The sequence below is a fragment of the Lepeophtheirus salmonis genome, chromosome 6 (assembly GCF_016086655.4).
Source record: "Lepeophtheirus salmonis chromosome 6, UVic_Lsal_1.4, whole genome shotgun sequence".
Taxonomy (NCBI): Eukaryota; Metazoa; Arthropoda; class Copepoda; order Siphonostomatoida; family Caligidae; genus Lepeophtheirus; species Lepeophtheirus salmonis.
Window position 1 is genome coordinate 2,967,063 of NC_052136.2, and position 20,558 is coordinate 2,987,620.

The following is a 20,558-nucleotide window of genomic DNA, read 5'->3' on the forward strand; positions in this document are numbered from 1 at the left end:
ATTTTTGGGCGCCCTTGCAAATGTAATCTACACTCCTTTTTCAGAAAAATCATATTTTGCTTGTTTTTTTTTGTTTATATCCCAAATATATAGATTTTTACATATGAATATTGTAATGTTTATAGAAATAACAGGTTAGACAATCATGTAATCGGGTTTGCTAGAATTTTTAATTTGATGTGTCGTACCGTCTGATGGGCAAGACAGGTAGATTTTCTTAAAACACGCAACCAATCATAGTCTCTGTATAACTAGAATGCTCAATTTGATGTATCGTACTAACTGTTGGTCAAGAAAAACAGATATTGACAAAACACGCAACCACTCTTACACAATGACGTCAATATTAAAAAGCGCACACTTTTTATGGTATAACCTTGTATTTCTATTAACCTTGTGAATATTGATTCCTGACTATGATCATAAATAAGATCTAAATCAATGCTATACAAAGTGGGGAATAATAAAATTAAAACAATTTAGTATTGTAAATACAAAAGACTTATTGATTAATCATATGGTCTTTCCCCTGCATTTTTAGTTTTAATGCAGCCGTATACCTTGAACATGCTTTGCTTTTTTTCAAAGCCGAAACATGTATATAATATAAATTTATGAATATGTACAAGGGCTTGTTTCCTATTTTCCATAGATGTTCGGGTTTTACGCCCACGGGAAAGGCCGCATTTCATTATTTCATAAAATAAGTTTAATCTTGTTATATAAGGAGTCCGGCAAAAAGGTTTACTTTTTTATAATGCATGGCAATCAGGCTGTAGAAGTAGTAGCAGAGTGTGCGTGGTTTGATAATGGAGGAGAGATTATAAAGTTGTCTTGAAAATGTAGTCAGTGGTTATCATATATTGAAGTAGTGGGGAACTTTCCCTTGCCGTCGAAAAAAGTCCAATGATCAAAAGGATTGAGCTTGTACAGGGTTGAGGAAAAACATTTATTCGTTTTCAATTCGTAACAAAAGCAGTAGCTGGATGGGTATGATTTCATTCTTGAGGATAGATTCTAAAAATTTTTTGAAAATACAGTCAGTAGCTATCCTGCTTTGAAGAAGTGAGGAACTTCTGGTTGGCGATAAAAAAAAATTGCTAATTCAAGAGACTGAATATACTGGGGTTTTCTGCATAACGGGGTATTAAACACTGCGGATTTCGTATAAGGCGGTATTGAGAATTATTCTGACTCCTCGTATACTGCAGTATATTCCCGTCATATCGTATTTTTTTATATAATAATAATAAATTATAAAAATCTATATCTTGAGGTAAAAAAGAAATTATGTAGTTATTGATGAATTCGTTCATATTATGACCATTAGTATTCGGTTTCGGTCTCAAAATCCTATAACGGTCTGAGACCGGTATATTTTTTTCTAGTCAGAATTAGTTTGTTCCAACGAAAAAGCTCGGTCTGGACCAATCTCATTTAAAAATCATGCCTAGATCGGTCCAAAGGAAAAGCTTGGTCCAGTTCAGTCCAAAAAAAAAAATCGGTCTAGACCGATTTTACAGATAATTGTTACAAATAAAATGGCATCATATGTTTTTTCAAGTACAATGACGCTATACGAAATTTAAACAGAGATTATTCGGATTTATTTTTGATTCACCCGTCTCTTATATGTACACAGTATTTTTTTCTAGAACTTATCATGTACTTTTCAGATTTTTTAGAAAAAAATGAATTACAGTTGATCTAGTTGGTCTCTCATAATATATGAGACTGAAAAAAATCGGTTCGTAAATGGAGGCCGAAAAAAAAAAAAATCGGTCCATAGAGTGAGAGCGAAAAAAATCGGTCCACGGTCTAAGACCGCGGTCTGGAGCGAGCAATCGGTACAAATCGATATAGAAAAAATATCTTAAGACCGAACCTAAAGGAAAAAACGTTGCTGGACCGAGTCTCAACACTGATGCCTATATATTCAGATAATAGACATGTATAATTTTGCACATGAGGAAAAGGGGAGTGATGTATGTCAAGTAATGACCAAAATTGCAATTAGAAAGGTTCCTGAATAAATATTCGTTAAGTTTCGATTATTTCTATTTTACAGTATTGAAATGACCGGATTAAAAATCAAGCAAATACCCGATCTAGATTAATTTTTACAATTACTTGACAATTATTTTATTATTTATTTCAAAATAATTTATGATGAATAAAATGTTTTTATTGTGCTAACCACACAAAATAACAAAAGAAAAATTGTAAAAAGTAGACATTGAAAATAATTTCTCCTATTTCACTGGGTTCAGTACATAAAGTCCCTGTACAACACAGATTTCATATAATGCACGACTTGTTGCAGCAACATCAATTCATCTTTTTTAATGCGTAACAATCAGACTGTAGAAAGTAGAAGGGGAGTGGACGTGGTTTCATTCTAGAGGCAAGATTTAAAGTATTGAGGAAATAAACATTGGCCGAAAATGGTTCCGGACAATAATTTGTAAATTAAATTGATTATAATTTATCTCTTTAGTTTTATTTCTGTGATTTAGTTAAATTTATTAATTATTTCCGTTTCGAATAGACGAAAACTATTTTTATGTGTTCATTTACATAATTTCAAATTGCAAAATAATTTGAATGCGAATAACTCAATGGTTAATGTAGTTATAGAGCTAAAATAAGCAGAATTTCATGTGGTGTTATGCAAGGATACAAAATGAGTAAAGTTTGTTCAAATCAGGTAATTGAAGCTGAATTTATTTTCGGATAAGCCAACATTTTTATGACCTTTTTGGAATTGCCAAAACTAAATATATATTTGACTGTAGCCCCCCTCCCAATTAAGGAATCTTTCCTTTCTCCTATAATTTTTTCCAAAAAATTTTTTTTTTTCTAAATAGCTGTGGATTTTTGAAATTTTTTTCAAAATTTAGTTTTTTGTGAATTGTTATGAATTTTATAAATTCTTCTTAGAAAAATTAATGTTTAATATATTTGAAATTAATTTCCAAAAAAAATTAATTTTCTGTAAATAGCTGTTTATGTTTAATTTTTTTTTTTTAAAATGACATTAGATTTTTGATAAAAACTTCGGATTTTTTTTTTCAAAAATATTCCAAAAACCAACCCCTCCCCAAAATATAATCCAGCGGACTTGAGGCATACCTCTTTTATATTCGTACCCTAAACAGCTCTTAGTGTATAATTTTATTTCGATTATTTTTTCACTGGTTATTCTATGGAAATAAACATATTAAACGAAAATCTCTGTTAATTTAAAAAAATGTGAGAAAAAAAAATAATTGCTGAATTTGGTAGTTCGAGCATTTAATAATGTTAAACAGAATATATCAGGACCTTTTTTACCTCTGATATGTTATTGTATATAACATAAGAAAAAATGACTCATTTAGGACAAGGAAAAATCTGTCTTTATTCCAGGTATATAGAGTTCCTTGGAAAAGTCAAGGTATGACCTTATCTGTTGCAGGAACTATTCTGAGGTGCAGAAATCCTAATCTGGGTAGAGATAACAAGGGTGTTATCCCCTTGGTAAGACGCTCCATACAGCGAAGTCCAGGGTGTTCACGTCGTGTGAGGACGAAGGTCAGAAGTCTGCCGGCCAAAAGGCTGCCATATTCTCCCTGCAGAAATGCTACATCTTCTTGGACGTGTGTGCCGGGCCGCTGTCTTGGATAAACACATAGTTATCCCTACGTGCTCTTCAACAATGGCAACACATGGTACCTGTCTGTGTTTACTTTCTCGTTAGTATTATGAAGTAGGGAGGGATCTTACTACTGTCGGACACCACGACACCAAGGACCATGACCTGAGCTGAATGTTTGGTACTGAAGGTTCCTCTACCTGAGCTCTAGATTCTGGCTAAAAGCGATCATTTCTCATTTTTTTGACTTATGTTTGGAAAAGATCGCACAACTTATGTCGTTTTTCTTGTGGGTCGGACATTTTTGATCGTACAAAAACAAAACAACACATTAAATTGTGGCTTTTTGTCTGTTCTTTCGAATGGCGCCAAAATTGTTAGACTTTTCGAACTGAGGCTTTCTAATTTTTTTAGTCCTCACCCTGTAGATATAACATTTAATATCACCTGGAGGTTGAGTCTCTTTTTTTGTCTTCTATTGATTATTCAGTTATTATATAGAACGGTGCTCACAATAAATGAAAGAAGAATCCATTAAATAAAAAGGAAAAACCAAGGAATTACTTTTCATCAAAACATTTAATTTAATTCGCTAAAACTCGATTAAAATAGTTAAATATATGTATAAATCCTAAAAAAAGTATTATCAAGATAAATAAAGAATTGAATATGATGAGAAGCATACTGAAAAGTATTGGCGATAAAATCTAAATTGAAAGGAACAAAAAACCTTTTTAATAACCTAAGAGTGCATAATATCTCAGTTCACTACGTAGGGATAATAAATACGATTATAAGCCTTTTATGTAATTTTAGAGGGAAAAACATCATATACACTATAGTCACAGCCAATGGTTGTCGATAAAATATCACAGGCTCTGAGGCATCTACAATTTTTATAATCCCCTCTCCGAAGCTTTTATCATAGGATGATGACTAGGGACCTTTCTGTGCATATAAATATATTATAAAAAATAATTTCGAATATATATTTTTGATTTCCCCAATTTTTCTATATATATATTTGGAATTATTGAATAATAACATTTAAAGTTGTCCTTCTATTTACGGATGATTTATAGTAATGTCTCTTCATATCGCAAGTAGTTTATGGAGCTAAAATGTTTTTTATGAGGAAACATGGATGTTATCCGAATGTTTCTTATATTTGGACTTGACTGTTATATTTATTTATAGTCTATAAGCAAATATGTGTATATTTAGATATGACCATCTATATAAAACATCACCTTGGAGGAAAAAATTATCAGCCAAAATAGATATCCTCTGATAAAAAATGATTTATTTAACTTTATCAGGTGTGTTTTTGCAAATATGTATAAGAGACATTATGATAACTCATTAAACCGTGATTAAATAAACACCACATTGCTCTATACACTTTAATCAATGTCAGATTAAATGATTCTTCTGAATTGAAAAAAAAAATTATTATTTTTTTAAGAGTATCTAACACAAATTTCAAGAGTTTATAAAAATGTCTTCTGTGGTAATGATCGATTTGCCCGTACCCAATATTCTTGTTTTAAAAAGACGATAACTTATTCCATTCTATACTTTAGGCTGAGTTAATCACAAATCCAATTAACTTAAATGTATTTAGAATACTCCTTTATGATGGTACTTTAATATATCAGATTTGTGTTTCGATAGTTAAAGATTTTATATAAGAAATTAAAGATGATATAAATATAAAAAAAATTAAAAATATATATATTGTGCTATATAATTTCTAATAACATACAAACATAACAAATTGTCTAGATGAAAAGTCTAATTTTTAATTTACTTTAAAAAATTATCAAATCAAAATTCAATAAGAAAATAGCAAAAAACACTTTTTTTTTTCTAATTTTTCAAAAAAAAGTTGTAAATAGTATTTATTGGAATTGTAAAGAAGAACACAAATTTACCATTACTTTTTCCTTAATTGTTTAAAAAAGAAGCAATGAATAATATTGTTGTCATAAAATGACCCGCGATAACTGGTTCATTTTTGGTAATTTTGCAAAAAAATATATAAATAAAATGTTTCGGAAGTTGAAAATGCCATATCACGTAGCTAAAAATTATTCAGAAAATGACAGATATTGCAATTAAACCTCATTTTTTATTTTTCAAATTTATATGCAAACGAATCTCCATACAAACTTTATTTTATTTACAAATCCAATATTTCATTTGGAAGGTCATTTTTTTTTTTTTGCACATGAAAAAAACAATATAACTATTTTCACCAATTTCTTTTTTTGACCATCACTTTTTGGATTTTAAATAAATTTAAAAAATTAAATTATTCCAATAGTTGTTTTTTGGCACGCCTATCTCTTTTTAACTTTTACCTTAACGCCCTATCTAGTCTCCTTGAGCTCCATAAAATGGTTTTTGTTTTTTGGGTAAAGCATAAGCCCCCCTTATATTACCCCTTCCCCCCAAAATCGACACCACTGTCTTAGCCTGACCAGATTCAATAGGGGGAACCATGCAAAATTTCAGCCTTCTAGGTTCAATTAATTATCTTTTATTTATATACAAATTATATCAGTGTCTTTTTCTACGTAAATAATATTATTTTACAAAAATGAGTTAAAAATACTTTGGCAAAAAGCTTTAAAAATAATGTTATGGACTAATTGGATTGTGATTTTATATTGAGTAGAGGGTATTCCATGTGAAGTGTACACACTTCCTACGCCATAGTCACCCATAATTTTGATCCTTTTTCTCAGGCTTTTATCCCAACATAAAACAACACTATGTGTGAAATTTTATACCAAAAGTGTGTACACGTTACATGAAATCCCCATATACCTTTTATTGATCTATTTGTTGAACTTTAATTGATCAAAAATAGACAGATTAAAGTCATACTTAAACACGCTCAATACCTATGTAAATAGTGTACTAACTGATCAAACTGTCAGTAAAAATTGATGTCAAATTACTCAACATCCATGGAAATGAAATTAGGGACTCTAAACTTTTGCTATATTCTGGGACATGAAGATTGAATAAAGTTAAATAGAAACAAACACTTTGATATTCTAAAGTTGTAGCTAACAATTTTATGTTTATACAAAAGCAAACTTTATGAAATTATCAATTTATGTCGAATGATTTTCCTGGTATCAACTTTTTCAAACAAGCCATGTTTCATATTGAATAGTATTTTTTATGATATTTTTTCAATTCATTACAGGAACACACTACACATCATGTTTAAACGGATATTCCTATGAATTAAATGATTTGACTAAAATTACTCCTTGAATATAATACTCTCAAAATGACTGCGGATCGAGAAGCAGTTAAAGTCATCGTTCGATGTCGACCTATGAACTCCAGGGAGAAATCCATCAAGAGCAAGGTATTTATGATTGTAAAATGAACGCTGTAAAATTATTCTCTATTCTCAAATATTTAGTCATGTGTTTTTATGGATTCAAAGATCAATCAATGTTCCTTAGTGCAAGTAAGTGAGTCGGGTGCTCCTCCAAAGAACTTCACATTTGATGGTTGCTATCATACGGATTCTACCACAGAACAAATATACTCTGAAATAACATATCCGTTAGTAGAAGTAAGTTATTTAATAATATTATGTACGTTATAGTCGACAGCTGTGTTGTGTCAGTCCTTATTTATTTGGTCCAGTCGTGTCTTAGGATCTGTTCTTAGTACTGTCGGTCCTTCGGACTGTCAGTACTAAAACTGATTAAACAAGGAAAATAAATAAATGACCTAAATTTAGCAGTTTGAGGACTGATATGCAGGAATGAACTGGACTAGACTACAGCCTTCAATACTAAATAAGGATCGACACAAAACTATTCTACAGGGCTCTCTTGTCCCACGCACTTCCAATCAACCTCACACTCTCACAACAAACATGACATTTCTCACCCATATGTTACTCTACCATCAATCAAAACGGTTCAAAATGACTGATTTAGAACAACAAACTCTTCTGTCAAATGGAATCCACACATTTCTGTCAAAAGGCCTCAAAACCTGCAATAAGCGTCCTTTAATGCTTATTCTGATGTCAATAATATTTTTTTTTTTGCATGTATTCTCCTTCATTTATAATACAAACTATGAGAAAATGGTTGATTGACGTCATTACACTCATGATGTCACGTAGTTAGGCTGATGATCTCACATACTGATTTAAACACTTGAGAGCCCAAAGACTGTTTCACAAAGTTCATCATTGTAATAAGTCATGAAAGGACATTATTTTCTGTTTCATTATGCTTAAAATAGGAATTTTTACTATGCAAAAGTTTAATTAAGCTGTTGTATTTTTAATTAATCATTTACTAAAAAATTTACATAGAAAAATGCAGGGGTTTCCTGGAGTGAAATGTAATAGTATTCATATTCTATTCATATATCAAGTGATTATTTAAATTCAATATTGAGTTAAAATTTAAACAAAAGAGTCGTTATTTTATATTATAACATTATTAGACAAGTATTTTTGCAACAAAATGTCTATAAAATTCAGCCGTCAGTATGTTATATTCAGAAATATGATTCTGGTTAAGTCATCTAATAAAAATATCAATTATTCAGTTAGAATATAAGATTTAATTGGATTTTGAATTTTAACAATCAGTCAAAAATGAAATAAATATGAAGATTTTTGAGAAGTGCCATAAATGAATTACTTTTATAAAGAGGAGAACCTTCCAATTTAAAATAGCATTAGTGCGGCGAAAATATTTTAATTATATTGAAATACATACATACTTAGTTTATTATACATTTTTAAAACCATTTATACCATAGTTAGGGATAATTCTTCTTTTAGAGGAAGATGTTCAAAGCACGATGATCTATTAAAGAATGAACAAGAAATAAATAAAAGCACACCGTTATTTTTTCTTTCCTAATCACTAAACTCTGGGGGGTTCTCTACAAAAATCACACCCCTACTAATGACAACATAAATGTAAAATAAACTGTTTTTGTCTAACAAAAAAAAAATACTTTAATATTTTTTGCTTCAAATCAAAGAATTTTAAGAATAAATAAATTAAAATGCACTCTTAAGATAGTCAACCGGCAAGGAAAAAATGCTAGTCACGTCCATGGATTCTTCCTAAGTTTGTAGTGCATGTCATTGGATATATAGGATATTAAAGGAGTGCTTTTGTATTTCAATCCAGATGACCCACGTAATTTTACCATAGACATAAAATGTTTTAATAAATTGCTCTAGGGAAATACAACCTATCAAAATGTGTTAAAGTGAAAGTTGCTAGTTTTAGTATAATGAACTAGGAAATGGCATTTTCTTATGACATTGGTGCAATGATGCACTCTAGAAATGAACATAATATATTTATAGATATTTTTTGTAATCCATATTTATTTAAATTCAGGGAGTTTTGGAGGGCTACAATGGAACAGTGTTTGCATATGGACAAACAGGATGTGGCAAATCATTTACAATGCAGGGTATAACAGACCCTCCCACTCAAAGAGGAATTATTCCAAGAGCTTTTGAACACATTTTTGATGCCATTGATGCCTCTCCAAATATGAAATATTTAGTGCATGCATCTTACCTTGAAATATATAACGAAGAGATTAGAGATCTATTAGGTCAAGACTGTAAAAAGAAATTAGATTTGAAAGAACATCCGGATAGAGGTGTATATGTTCCAAGTGAGTAAATATTAAGTTTTAATTTTCTATATATATGGAGTAAATAGTCAATACTCAATTATCGTTATCTATCACAATACCGTCAAATAAAAATACAATCCTTAAAGTGCAAGGATATAACAAAATGGGTTTGAAAGTGAGATACACTCGAGCCTTTAGCAATGACCAGGAGTTCTTATTACGACGTCAGATCTGTTTGGACTAAATTTTGATGTATTCTAGAAGTATTATCGTTTAGTTGACGGAATTATGAGCAGTGATGGAAATCAGTAGCATTTTTTAGCTCTCCCAACTTTTGGAGTTGACAAACTTAAGATGGTCTTTTCTTTTCCTAAGCTGTTATTATTATTATTTAATCCCTGAGAAGTGCACTTCCTTTTCTACTAAATGCAATTGTACACAAACCCAGATTGAACATTTGCGTGTGCTCATTACGGCCAAGGTTAAAAAGAAATACAAGGTTAGACCATCATGTAATCGGTCTTTCTATACTTTTCATTTTGATGTACGTTACCGACTGCTCGGCAAGACAGACAGATTTTGAGGTCATAGAGTATAACATCGGTACCTTAATAGTAACAGTCAAAGAAGGCGATATATAGCTACTCTTGGTAACAGTTATCTCTATGACGTCACGATTAAAAGCGTGGTGGAAGTCAAACATCAGTTGGAAAAGCGTTGTAGTATATTCTTTATTTCTATAAATCTTACTTACGACTAGCTTTTTGATCCACTCTCAACTTCGACTTTCAAAAAGGAAAGGAAAATGTTGAAAAAACATATGGTAGCTAGTCTTCTGCATTTTTCTTGTTGCCCGCTCTTAATTATTATTTAGAGAATAGTTCTTAGTTATTATATACAATGAATAAATAATCTTATCAATGCCACAGTATGAAATGACACGGCTTCTTAACAAAGGAGCTTGATTGATAAGAATACATTTTAAAATCAGAACCCTATGTAATACTTTGTTAGAGTTCATATTACGCGTAAAGTCTGCTGCTTTAAATCATACCAGATTCAACTTATGAAAATGAATGAATACAGCTGAAATTAAAGCTGTGCATAAATGACAGAGACTAACCTTGAGGATTTGTTGCAGAGTTATTATTGTAAGTCCTAGTTGGACTCAGAGTAGAATTGGGAATCGACATCGGATTCATACTAGCTGATGTCTTTGATTATTTCCTTTTCTCTCTCGTGCCAGCCACTTATTGCTTATGTAATGAAATGTCATTACAGCTAAGCCACTATCTTCTAAAACATTCCTCAAAACGTCAGGGTTACCATATTGATTTTCGTTTTTTTAAAGCTCAAAATGCATTCGATTAGGATCACTGATTATCTTAACAAAACGGAAATTGAGTATATAACCTAGGAAATATAAAATTATTTCAGTTGTGGTGAGTAAACACAAAAAACAATCTTGAACAAAAATTAAGCAAACGGTAAATACCCTATTAATGCTTTTACATTGTACATATGTGTAGATGCAGCTTTAAAATATTTTTTAATTTTCACGAGAAAAAGAAAAAAACTATATTTACTTAATAAAAAATTGCCATGATAATTTTCATGGATAAAAAAATACACTTAAGTCTGAAATTTATTTTTATTCCGGTAAAATAATAATATTGTAAAAAGTGTAAAGTTTTTGACAACATATCTTTTCTATGAATTTTATTGCTAAAAAACTGCGCAATTGGATGCTTAAGACATCATCAAATTAAATACTGATGTTTTGTTATAACTCATTGAGAGTTGACCATGACTCATTGTCTACTTTTTATTTCTTTCTATTCCAACTCCAACTTCCAAAATCAAGAGTGACGGAAGTTAAATGGTTTAAAGATCTATTATTAGAATTCAAATATAATCCTAAATAGCGAACTTCCAAATTAAATATTTAAAAATATCAGAAATTTAATTTAAAGAACAGTGTCTTAAGAAAAGAAGTTAATTTTACAGAATAAGTTCTCACAAAAAGTGTTTCTAATATTTTTTTAGGCTGTTTCTACGGATATGTAGTTTATGGACATATTTGTATTAATTCAAAAGTCGTCTTATTCAAATTTTTGGGATCATTTGAAATACCCCAGAATGTTTAAAAATGTATAAAACCTTGATTGTAGTTATAAAACTGTATTTGACCTAAAAAAAATGACCTTTCAAATAATGTCTATCAATTTATAATTATTCTATTGTGGCAATGAACTTATTATTCCTTAAGTGGAATTTGCAACCCTCACAAAAATTAATCTAAACAGTTTGTTAATATAAATTGACAATAATTATTGTTAATAACAAATCAAAAATATGTTAAGGCAATATAAAGAATATGTTATTTTCATATTACTCGATTTTTTAAAAAAAAATTATATATATTTTTTTAAAACTATTAAAGGACTCTGGTGAGTCCTTTAACAAGATAACGAAGTTGATCATTAATCCTTCAAATGCTGAAATGTTTTTATCACATCTTATTAACTTTGAATTTTAACTATATAGCTTTTTCACATCGAAATATATCTCTGAATTGTGATTCTACGCTATGAATTTGGTTTCTTATAACCAAGTACATAATGGGCAAATATAAGTTTGTAGAATATTTTAATTTTTATTTTCGTGTTCTACATTTTATATAAGAATCATAAAAGTGGGATTCCAACCACGGGTAAGAATGTTGTTACATATAGTTACAGCCCGGGTGGGTGGTCCACTGAAATATGAACACTTGCTAATTCAATAATTGATAAAGGTTGATTGATTGAAATTAGTTCATATTTTGATATATTAAAGTATAAACAATTAGCTACAGAACAAAACCAGTTTGAGCTCTCCAACTTACGTAAAAGTTGAGAAAATGCACTTGTACGTGCTTGATACATTTTCTTTAGCACAATCAAAACAGTTTGGTGTCTCCAGGACACTACGCCGTGAGCAATTCTGAAACATTGGAGAGGAAAAATGTCTTTGTCTTTAAGGCCAAACAGGACCAGAAGGAGTAAAAAGAAAAAAACCTTGGCAAATCCTCTCAAGTCCATGAGTGTCCATGCAAGATATATCGGGCTATAACCCCAGACTATCCAAAGAGCTATCAAAAAAGTGGGGTGAAAGAGACCACTTTTGACACCAGCAATTAAAGAAACTCATCTCCTCCGTTGCAAGGCTCATTTGAATGAGTCTTTTGCGCTCTTTTTAACACTATTGGCCCGTCTACACCCTGATAGCAACCCCTTGACTAAACCTTTTGGGTGCTTGTCGAGGGAAGGCCTGCAGTGGCTGTCATACAAATACGAGATCCTCAAAGCCACTGTCAGCCAGAACTGATGACTACATATGCAGCGGGTGGCACCCCTTCCGCCGCCGACTGCAAGCCATAATTGCCGCTAAGGGCGGATACATTAATTATTAAGAGAGCTCAGACTATTTTTTTTTCTTGAAATTCTATTGTTAATTAATAAATTATATCTTGTTGAATTTTAAAATTCAAAGTATTCAGATTTTAATGAACCATTCGGTAATTTGCTGTTGAATCCAAATACAATCCCGACTCAATTTTAAGAACTGCTTTTGTGTTGGCAGACCACATACTATGTCAAAGTTCTATAGATTAACACTCCTTATTTTTTGAAGATATATCCTTACACCCAGTTCACAATACGGCTTCCTGTGAGGCCTTAATGAATCAAGGCTGGAACAACAGATCCGTGGGTGCAACTCTAATGAATAAAGATTCATCCAGATCACATTCAATTTTCACAATCAATATCGAAATGATGAGTAGTGGTGATACGGGAGAAGAGCATATAAGGAAAGGAAAGCTCAATTTGGTGGATTTAGCTGGCTCTGAAAGACAAGCAAAGACACAGGCCTCTGGTGATAGACTCAAAGAGGCAACCAAAATCAATCTTTCCCTCTCCGCCCTAGGAAATGTTATTTCAGCATTAGTTGATGGAAAAAGCAAACATATACCCTACAGAGACTCAAAATTGACTCGACTTCTTCAGGTAAATATTACTAATGAGTTAATTTTAAACGTAAAGTTAATTAAGATATAATCAAATGTAGTTATTATTCAGTAAGTAACTTTTATTTATTTATCGATGGGGACTGAGCGTTATTTACTTTGTTTGTAAACAAGGCAACAGATTATTTTCAAAAAAGTCTAAGAAACAAAAAACATCTAAGAAAAGAAATTTGAAAAATTGATTTTTTTTTTTTTTTAATTTGTAAATTTAAAAATGAATAAAACATTTCAGGCCAAATCTGAAAACTTGATCTCAGGGAACAAAAGAAGAATTTTTTGTTTCCAGTTATGGCGGTGTATGTTGACAGGGGTGCATATATCTCATTCAAAAGTGGAGGCCAGTTTAATAAAAATGACTTCATTTATCACGCAAATTACATTATTATTCATAATTTTCTTTATAATTGTAGGTGATCCAATAATCGTTTGTCCTCTCTGTTTCTGTGCCTATATTCTGCAGATATTAATTTATTCTCTTTGTGAAAATTTTACTATCTGAGACTTTTAAAACCCCATTTTCTAGCCATACAATGAATAGCAATACAAGAAGTGATATTGATATTTTTCTGACTTGGTTGTTAATATGTGAAATATTACTTTTAAAAACACTCTAAATCCTTGTTAATTTGAGATAAGGTCATGAAAATATAAGAAAATCAGTTATAATTAATACTTTTATTCATTTAATTCGAATAGGACTCCTTGGGAGGAAATACAAAAACAATAATGGTCGCATGCCTGTCCCCTTCTGATAACAACTATGACGAAACTCTGAGTACTCTTCGATATGCAAATCGTGCCAAAAATATCAAAAATAAACCAATAATCAATGAAGACCCAAAAGACGCAATGCTTCGAGAATATCAGGAAGAAATCAATAAATTAAAAACACTTCTTGAGAAGAAGCCAATGGATATGACATCATCAAGCGGAGAAATTATGATTCGTAAGAAAGTGTGGGGTAGGATCAAAAGGGTTTATATTTGGGTTTGGAGCCTTATCACAAGAAATCTGGAAACAATTTCATTGGTTTATGTTTGCTTGTGATAATGGCCGGTCTAAGCTATCAATTTTCACTTAGACAACATTAACTTGTACAGAAATATAACTGAAAATTTTAATTGAAGAAAAAAAATAGATACATCCATTTGACCCCACTTCCATTTATAATTTTTTATAACAGATCTGCATCATGAGACTTTAAATTTCATTTTGATACTCAAGTGAACTATGCGTAAGCTTACTCTTTTGTGTAGAAGTATATTTAAACAAAATAATTTTGACCATTTTTTTTAAAATGAAAAAAAATATTTTCATTTAATTAATATTAACCCTGTTTAAAAATCCTTATAGCTTTTGAAACAATATTATTTATGGTATTGAAGGAACTTAAAGAAAGTAATCAATTATGACATTTTAAATGAGATTCTAGGATTAAAATTTAGTTGTGGTTTTTTTTTCAATATTTTAACATAATCAAAAAGTATACACTCACTTTAATAGATTAGATGAAACTTGTGCAATTTAATAGCTCATAACAGGGTCGTTGCTTGCCCATAATAATTAGGGGAGGGCCCTAAAAGTGATCAAAACCTTTATATAATTTTTTATTTAAACAGGTATATTTACATATATGCTAGCAGAGGAGGGCTGCATTGCAGAAGTGAATGGAGCGAAACAGAAACAAAGAATGAAGGTAGCAGAAAATAAACAGAGAGAGGGATGTAGAAAGAGACAAAGTGAGAAGAGGAGAGGGGAGAGACAAAGATAAAGAGAGAGATATAGAAAGAAAAAAGGGAAAAGAGGTTTTGTTTCAGTCAAGAACAACCTCTTTCCTAGGAAATTCAAAAATAAGTAATTTTTGTGAGCGATTGAGTGATTTGCGATTGCTCACAAATCCTTAGTCTAATAATAACCATGTAATTTGAATACATCAAAATGAAATGACAGTATCAATGTTTATCATAGGAAAATGTTCGGTCATTTTATACGTCTACTTGCTGAATTTCAGAGTGATCTGCTTTACCACTTTGGATTCTATATGTAATAACACCGAAAACCAACTTATAAATATATATATAAGATATTATAAAAATTTAGTGGGGAGGATTCAAAAACTTTTAGGAAGCTCATTCCCCCCCAAAAAAAGGACTAGCGACGCCACTGTCTCATAGTATGGAGTACATGAAGGCATTTTTGGGTGCGTGGACAAAAAATCTACTGTCAAAATGTCAACCGACAAAACGTCGAATATACTAAACGTCGACCAGACAAAACGTAAACCATAGAAAATAAAATAAGGGCTACTCCAAATGGTGTTGCAATATATATATCCCATTCAGACATTTCTCCCTTAAATATACCCCCGCCACAACCCCTTCTATATAAACTACCAGTAAGGACCCCTCCTAACCTCTTATACAACTCGAATGTTGAGGCTGTTTTCGAGTACCACCGTGTCCCAAAATGGGATAAAACCCACTGCCACTATTAAAAAAACCAATATGAACCTCTCACATATTCCTATTTACCCCCCAAATGCTGGGACTGTTCTCAGGTACGACATGGCCCCGAAATGGCATGAAACCCACCGTCACTATTTAATCAACCACTAAGAACCCCTCATAACACCCCCAATGTTGGGACTGTTTTAGGGTCTGTCGTTCTCCAAAATGGGATGAAACCCACCGCCACTACTACCATTTACATCCTGAAGGTCCCTGAAATTTGAAACTGTTTCAGGTTTCATCTCGTTTTGGGAACCTGCGGCTCTCGAAAGTTGTCCAAGCTTCCTGGATATAAATCGAGGTGTTGGAAGGGCATTAAAAGTAATTTAATGAACAGCTGTGGGTTTCATCTCATTTTGGGGCCCTGTGCTTCACGAAATAGCCCCAAATTTCGATCTATAAATGTGGGTTTGTGAGGTTTCCTTACTGTTAGGGTGGTTGGGTAAATATCTTGGGCGGTAAATATCTAAAGTGAAAGGTCGTAGAAACTGTTGTTCATATTTATGAAAACCAGTATATATTTAGGCACATGTGAAAGTGAAAATTTATAATTTCTAAAGAGTTATAGGAACCGAAAACTGAAATATACCCATTTTGATCCAACTAAGTCAATGGAACTTCAATGAACTAATTACATATTTATTCACTCATACTTAGAACCAGATGAAGATTTATTGGAGGCTGAAAGGGAGCGTGCCAGACAGGAGTACAATGATGACATGGAAGAAATGAAAAATAAAATGGAGAACGAAAGACAATCCAAGAATCGAATGCAAGACGAATTCAATAAAATGAAAGACGCTTATGAAGAGAAACTTCAACTTCTTGAGAATAAATTTAGTATCAATGATAATGATAATAATTACTCGGACTCATCGACAAAACAAAATCTGAATGAAATGCAACAGCATGCAATGCAAAAGTATATTCTTAAAGTGACTTTTCCACATCTATCGACCGTCTAACGTTACGATGTGTATAATTTAGGAGCTGATCAATTATGAAGAGTATTTTAATTCTCAAATTTTAACAATTATCCTTTAAAAAATTAAGAGTTTATCTGTGGCCTTGAACCCGTTTACCCTTTATCTGTGCGCCCACTCATAAACTTCTTTTCGTTTATAAGCAAAATACCACATGTTTGTTTAGTTGGGTATGAACAGACTTTTCTCCCCTCAAGATGCTGCTTTTGGGATAGCAAGAATAAGGTTATTTCATCATTTTTAATTGAGGTATGGAAATTTTTTTTTCTTTCACATTGAAAATTCAATTAAAAGACCGAATTTGTAAAGTTTGTGCAGTTAATTATATTGTCATTCATAGCACCATTAGTGCCCTCTATCAAAATCAAAAATATTATCGTAGGCTGCTTAATTTTGACAAAAATTGATTAATTTCTAACTGTTTTGCCACTTGGTTTTAACCTTAATTTAGGAGCGAAAAGATGAAATGTTAAATGAACGCCGTTGTATGATATTTTCAAGTAAGTGGTTCATTTTTTTCCCCACTCAGGCTTTCAAAAATGAACACCAACCATGTACAGCGCTCCTTTTCTGTTCAATTTCTTAGCCTAGTGCTGATATTTAATGTAATTTAATTGTATGTAGAGGAGAAAACACCACAAATAAATTAAATTTTGTAAGAACGATAGTTACAAACGTGTTTTCAAATATGCAGAGTTCAGATTACAAATCCGGAACAAGTTTATACCTCAACCCTGAGATCTATGTTTATGAAAGTTTGTTAATTAAACTCATCAGACAAAACTGTATAAGAAAAATACAAAATCCTTGAGATGTCCTCCAAATGCAAACATCATGCTTTTATTTTCGTTTGACTCCTGGCCGGACAGACGCCCAAGTATGTTATTAAGTTTAAGAAGCTGCAATTAAACTTTTAATGATGTTGCGAAGGATTTCAAGGAGTCGGATGGGTCGGGAATACCTGCAAGGGTGAGTTATTATTGTTTTGGGCTTATAACTGATAATAAACTAATGGAATACACGATTAAAATGAATGGACATATGGCTTCCTATCTCCCTGGATCTGAATTCCTTGAACTACTATGTGTGGGACGTCTTGGAGAGAAAGTCCAATAAACGTGCACATGACACTGTTGACTCCTTGCCAACTTACATTCTCGAGGACTTGTCCAACGTGGACAAGGAGTTCCTCATGAAGGCATGTGCCAGGTTCGGAACCAGGTTGAAGGCGGTTGGTTTGAGTAATAAACTTCACTATGGACCATTGTATGAAAGAGAAAAAGATTTGTGAATTGCCGAATTAATTTTAGGGGAAAAATTGCAATATACATTATCCTTAAATTTTCCGGATTTAGAAGTCCCACCCTATATTATTTTTCGGGAAGTGATATTATATTAATAAAACCGTTGTAAACTACAGAACCTTTTCATTTTGAAAGGGATAATTGTTGAGATATCACGATTATTCTCTGTAGAAATAAATTGCCCATTCTCAAACACGTGCGTTAGATGTGGAAACTCACCATAGGTAATCATTATACATAAGTTCCTATTGTCTAAATTTTACTTATTGGTAGATTAAGAAAACTTCAAGAAGAAATGATTGATGGTGGGGCACGAGCAACGGATAAAGACCTAAAGGAAAGGCGACTTCGAAATAAAAAAGCTGCTGAAAAAAGGCTCAAAGCATTGGGAGAAGCCTTAAGTTGTGTTGACGACGATGATGGAGTTATTTTAAAAGTATATGACGACATCCAAGAGGAACTTCGCGCTAAAACTGAGTCTCTTAAAAGGAGTAAACAAAAGGTATCTACGTAATTCATTTATCTTTCTAGAAAAGATATAAAAAAAGTGATAAAACGCAGTTGTTACCTTTATAAGATTTTATTAATGTCAACGTGAACATCCTTTCTTTCTGCAAAATGTCGCTTTTCATAAACATATTTTAGGTGCGTTATTAACCAGCATATATTATTAAGAAGTTTTGCTTGAGGACCCTGTTATCACATCATTTAATATAAGCTGTTGCTCGGAGAATTGATTATATATTTTTGTGGGATCCTTTTCCTTCACTTGGCTCAAATATTTTATTTCAGAAGTCGACTCATGGAGCACCGAGTCTATTCTTAGCCAGCGTCGATACATGCTCAGGGTTGTTCGCAGGGGGTGGGCTGGAGGACCTGTAGTCCTCCCCCAAATTAAGGAATATTTGCTGGTTACTATAAAATTTAAAATTTGATTTCTTTTTAAAATAGATTATTGACATTAAATTTAGTTTTTCAAATTTTTTTCGACAAAATTTAGTTTTTTCTGAATAACTATAGATTTTTGAAATATTTTTGAAAGACATGGGATAAAAACCAAACTTGTTTTTTTTTGTTCTTTTTGAAACTGTCGTTTGGTGACGTAATTAAGACTGGTTATGAAAAATAACAGGGATAAAATAATAAATAAATGCTACTGCAAGTTTTGGGTCCTCCACTCTGTAAATTTACCACATGTTGACGTTTCGTCACTTAATTTATATAGCTTTCGGTATTCCATGCCCCACCCCTCCGCCTAAATAACCACTTAATCAACTTCATTTTTTATAGGTTAAAGTCTTAAATGTAGAAATAAAGGATTTACATCGCGAATTTGAAGCTGATCGTACAGATTATTTGGATACCATCAGAAAGCAGGATCAACAACTTATTTTATTTCAACAAATTTTTGACAAAATACAGTCAGTTATTCGAAAAGATTGCAACTACTGGTAAGTAGTAATTTTACATTTAAAGAAAGTCATTTTATCATATAAACATATGTAGTAATCTTGAAAAAATAAAATCAGACGCCATTTGGAATGATGAGTGCCAACGATGGCGTATTCCAGACCTCGTTATTCAGAAAACCAAGCTTCCTCCAGCCGGTAATTAGTTTATTATATTATTAATTCAAAATTCTAAAATTTAGATATCAAACAAATGAAATGATAAATATGACCCAATATATAAAATATTGTAGGTATGTTACTCAGAAGGAGGGTCCCATGAAAATTTGTAGTACTTACAAAAAAAGGAAAAATCGATCCCTTGAGACGTCATTGATGCATTTTTTATTTAATAAATTAATTACCAATAAGAGTACCCCGATTGCTAGGAATTTTTAGGCGTCAACGCACAGAGCAAAAGTCAGACACACCTTGTTTTTTCAATAATATACATAGATAGATTTGTATTCTTAATCTTGTTTCTGTCCTAATTTATTCGGTCCAGCCACCCTTAGGAGCGGTCTTACCAGTCCTTGGGCCGGTCCTTAAGACTTTTGGTCCTTTAGACTGTCAGTTATATAACTAATTAAAAAAAGTACATATAGTTGAGTTGTCACTCAACTATATGTAAAATGTAGTACTCAAATATATAAATAAGGATCCCACACTACTTTTTCACAACAAGGTCTAACTCACCACTTTGTAATCCCCTGTTATTTGTTTTTTAATATAACACGCTGAGCTTTAGGTAGCTAGTTGTTACTTTATTATTTCTGAGATCAAGTAGTCACACAGCTCTAAGATATTAAGGGCATACTCAAAAATGAGTACTTCAATGACATACAGGCTTTGCTTTATGTGTATAATATTTTATAATTTCTTAGTTGTATTAAAGTACCGGTATTAAGGTGGGTTCAATGAAGTGCTTACGCACAATTTAGCCCGCATTTCTTAT

General features: G+C 31.7%; 1 protein-coding gene across 6 annotated transcripts in view; it reads left to right on the top strand.

Moving 5' to 3' along the window:
* The window catches only part of LOC121119416 (osmotic avoidance abnormal protein 3), a 102,247-nt gene that overhangs the window by 71,018 nt on the left and 10,671 nt on the right, over positions 1-20,558 (top strand). For all 6 annotated transcript variants that reach the window (XM_071889411.1, XM_040714078.2, XM_071889412.1 and 3 more), the window contains exons 2-10: positions 6,855-7,022; positions 7,080-7,235; positions 9,046-9,331; positions 12,968-13,341; positions 14,058-14,307; positions 16,526-16,790; positions 18,429-18,657; positions 19,446-19,606; positions 19,662-19,762. In XM_071889411.1, the coding sequence (XP_071745512.1) occupies positions 6,942-7,022; positions 7,080-7,235; positions 9,046-9,331; positions 12,968-13,341; positions 14,058-14,307; positions 16,526-16,790; positions 18,429-18,657; positions 19,446-19,606; positions 19,662-19,762 (1,903 nt within the window). In that variant the 5' untranslated portion in view covers positions 6,855-6,941. The remainder of the gene's footprint in view (positions 1-6,854; positions 7,023-7,079; positions 7,236-9,045; positions 9,332-12,967; positions 13,342-14,057; positions 14,308-16,525; positions 16,791-18,428; positions 18,658-19,445; positions 19,607-19,661; positions 19,763-20,558) is intronic.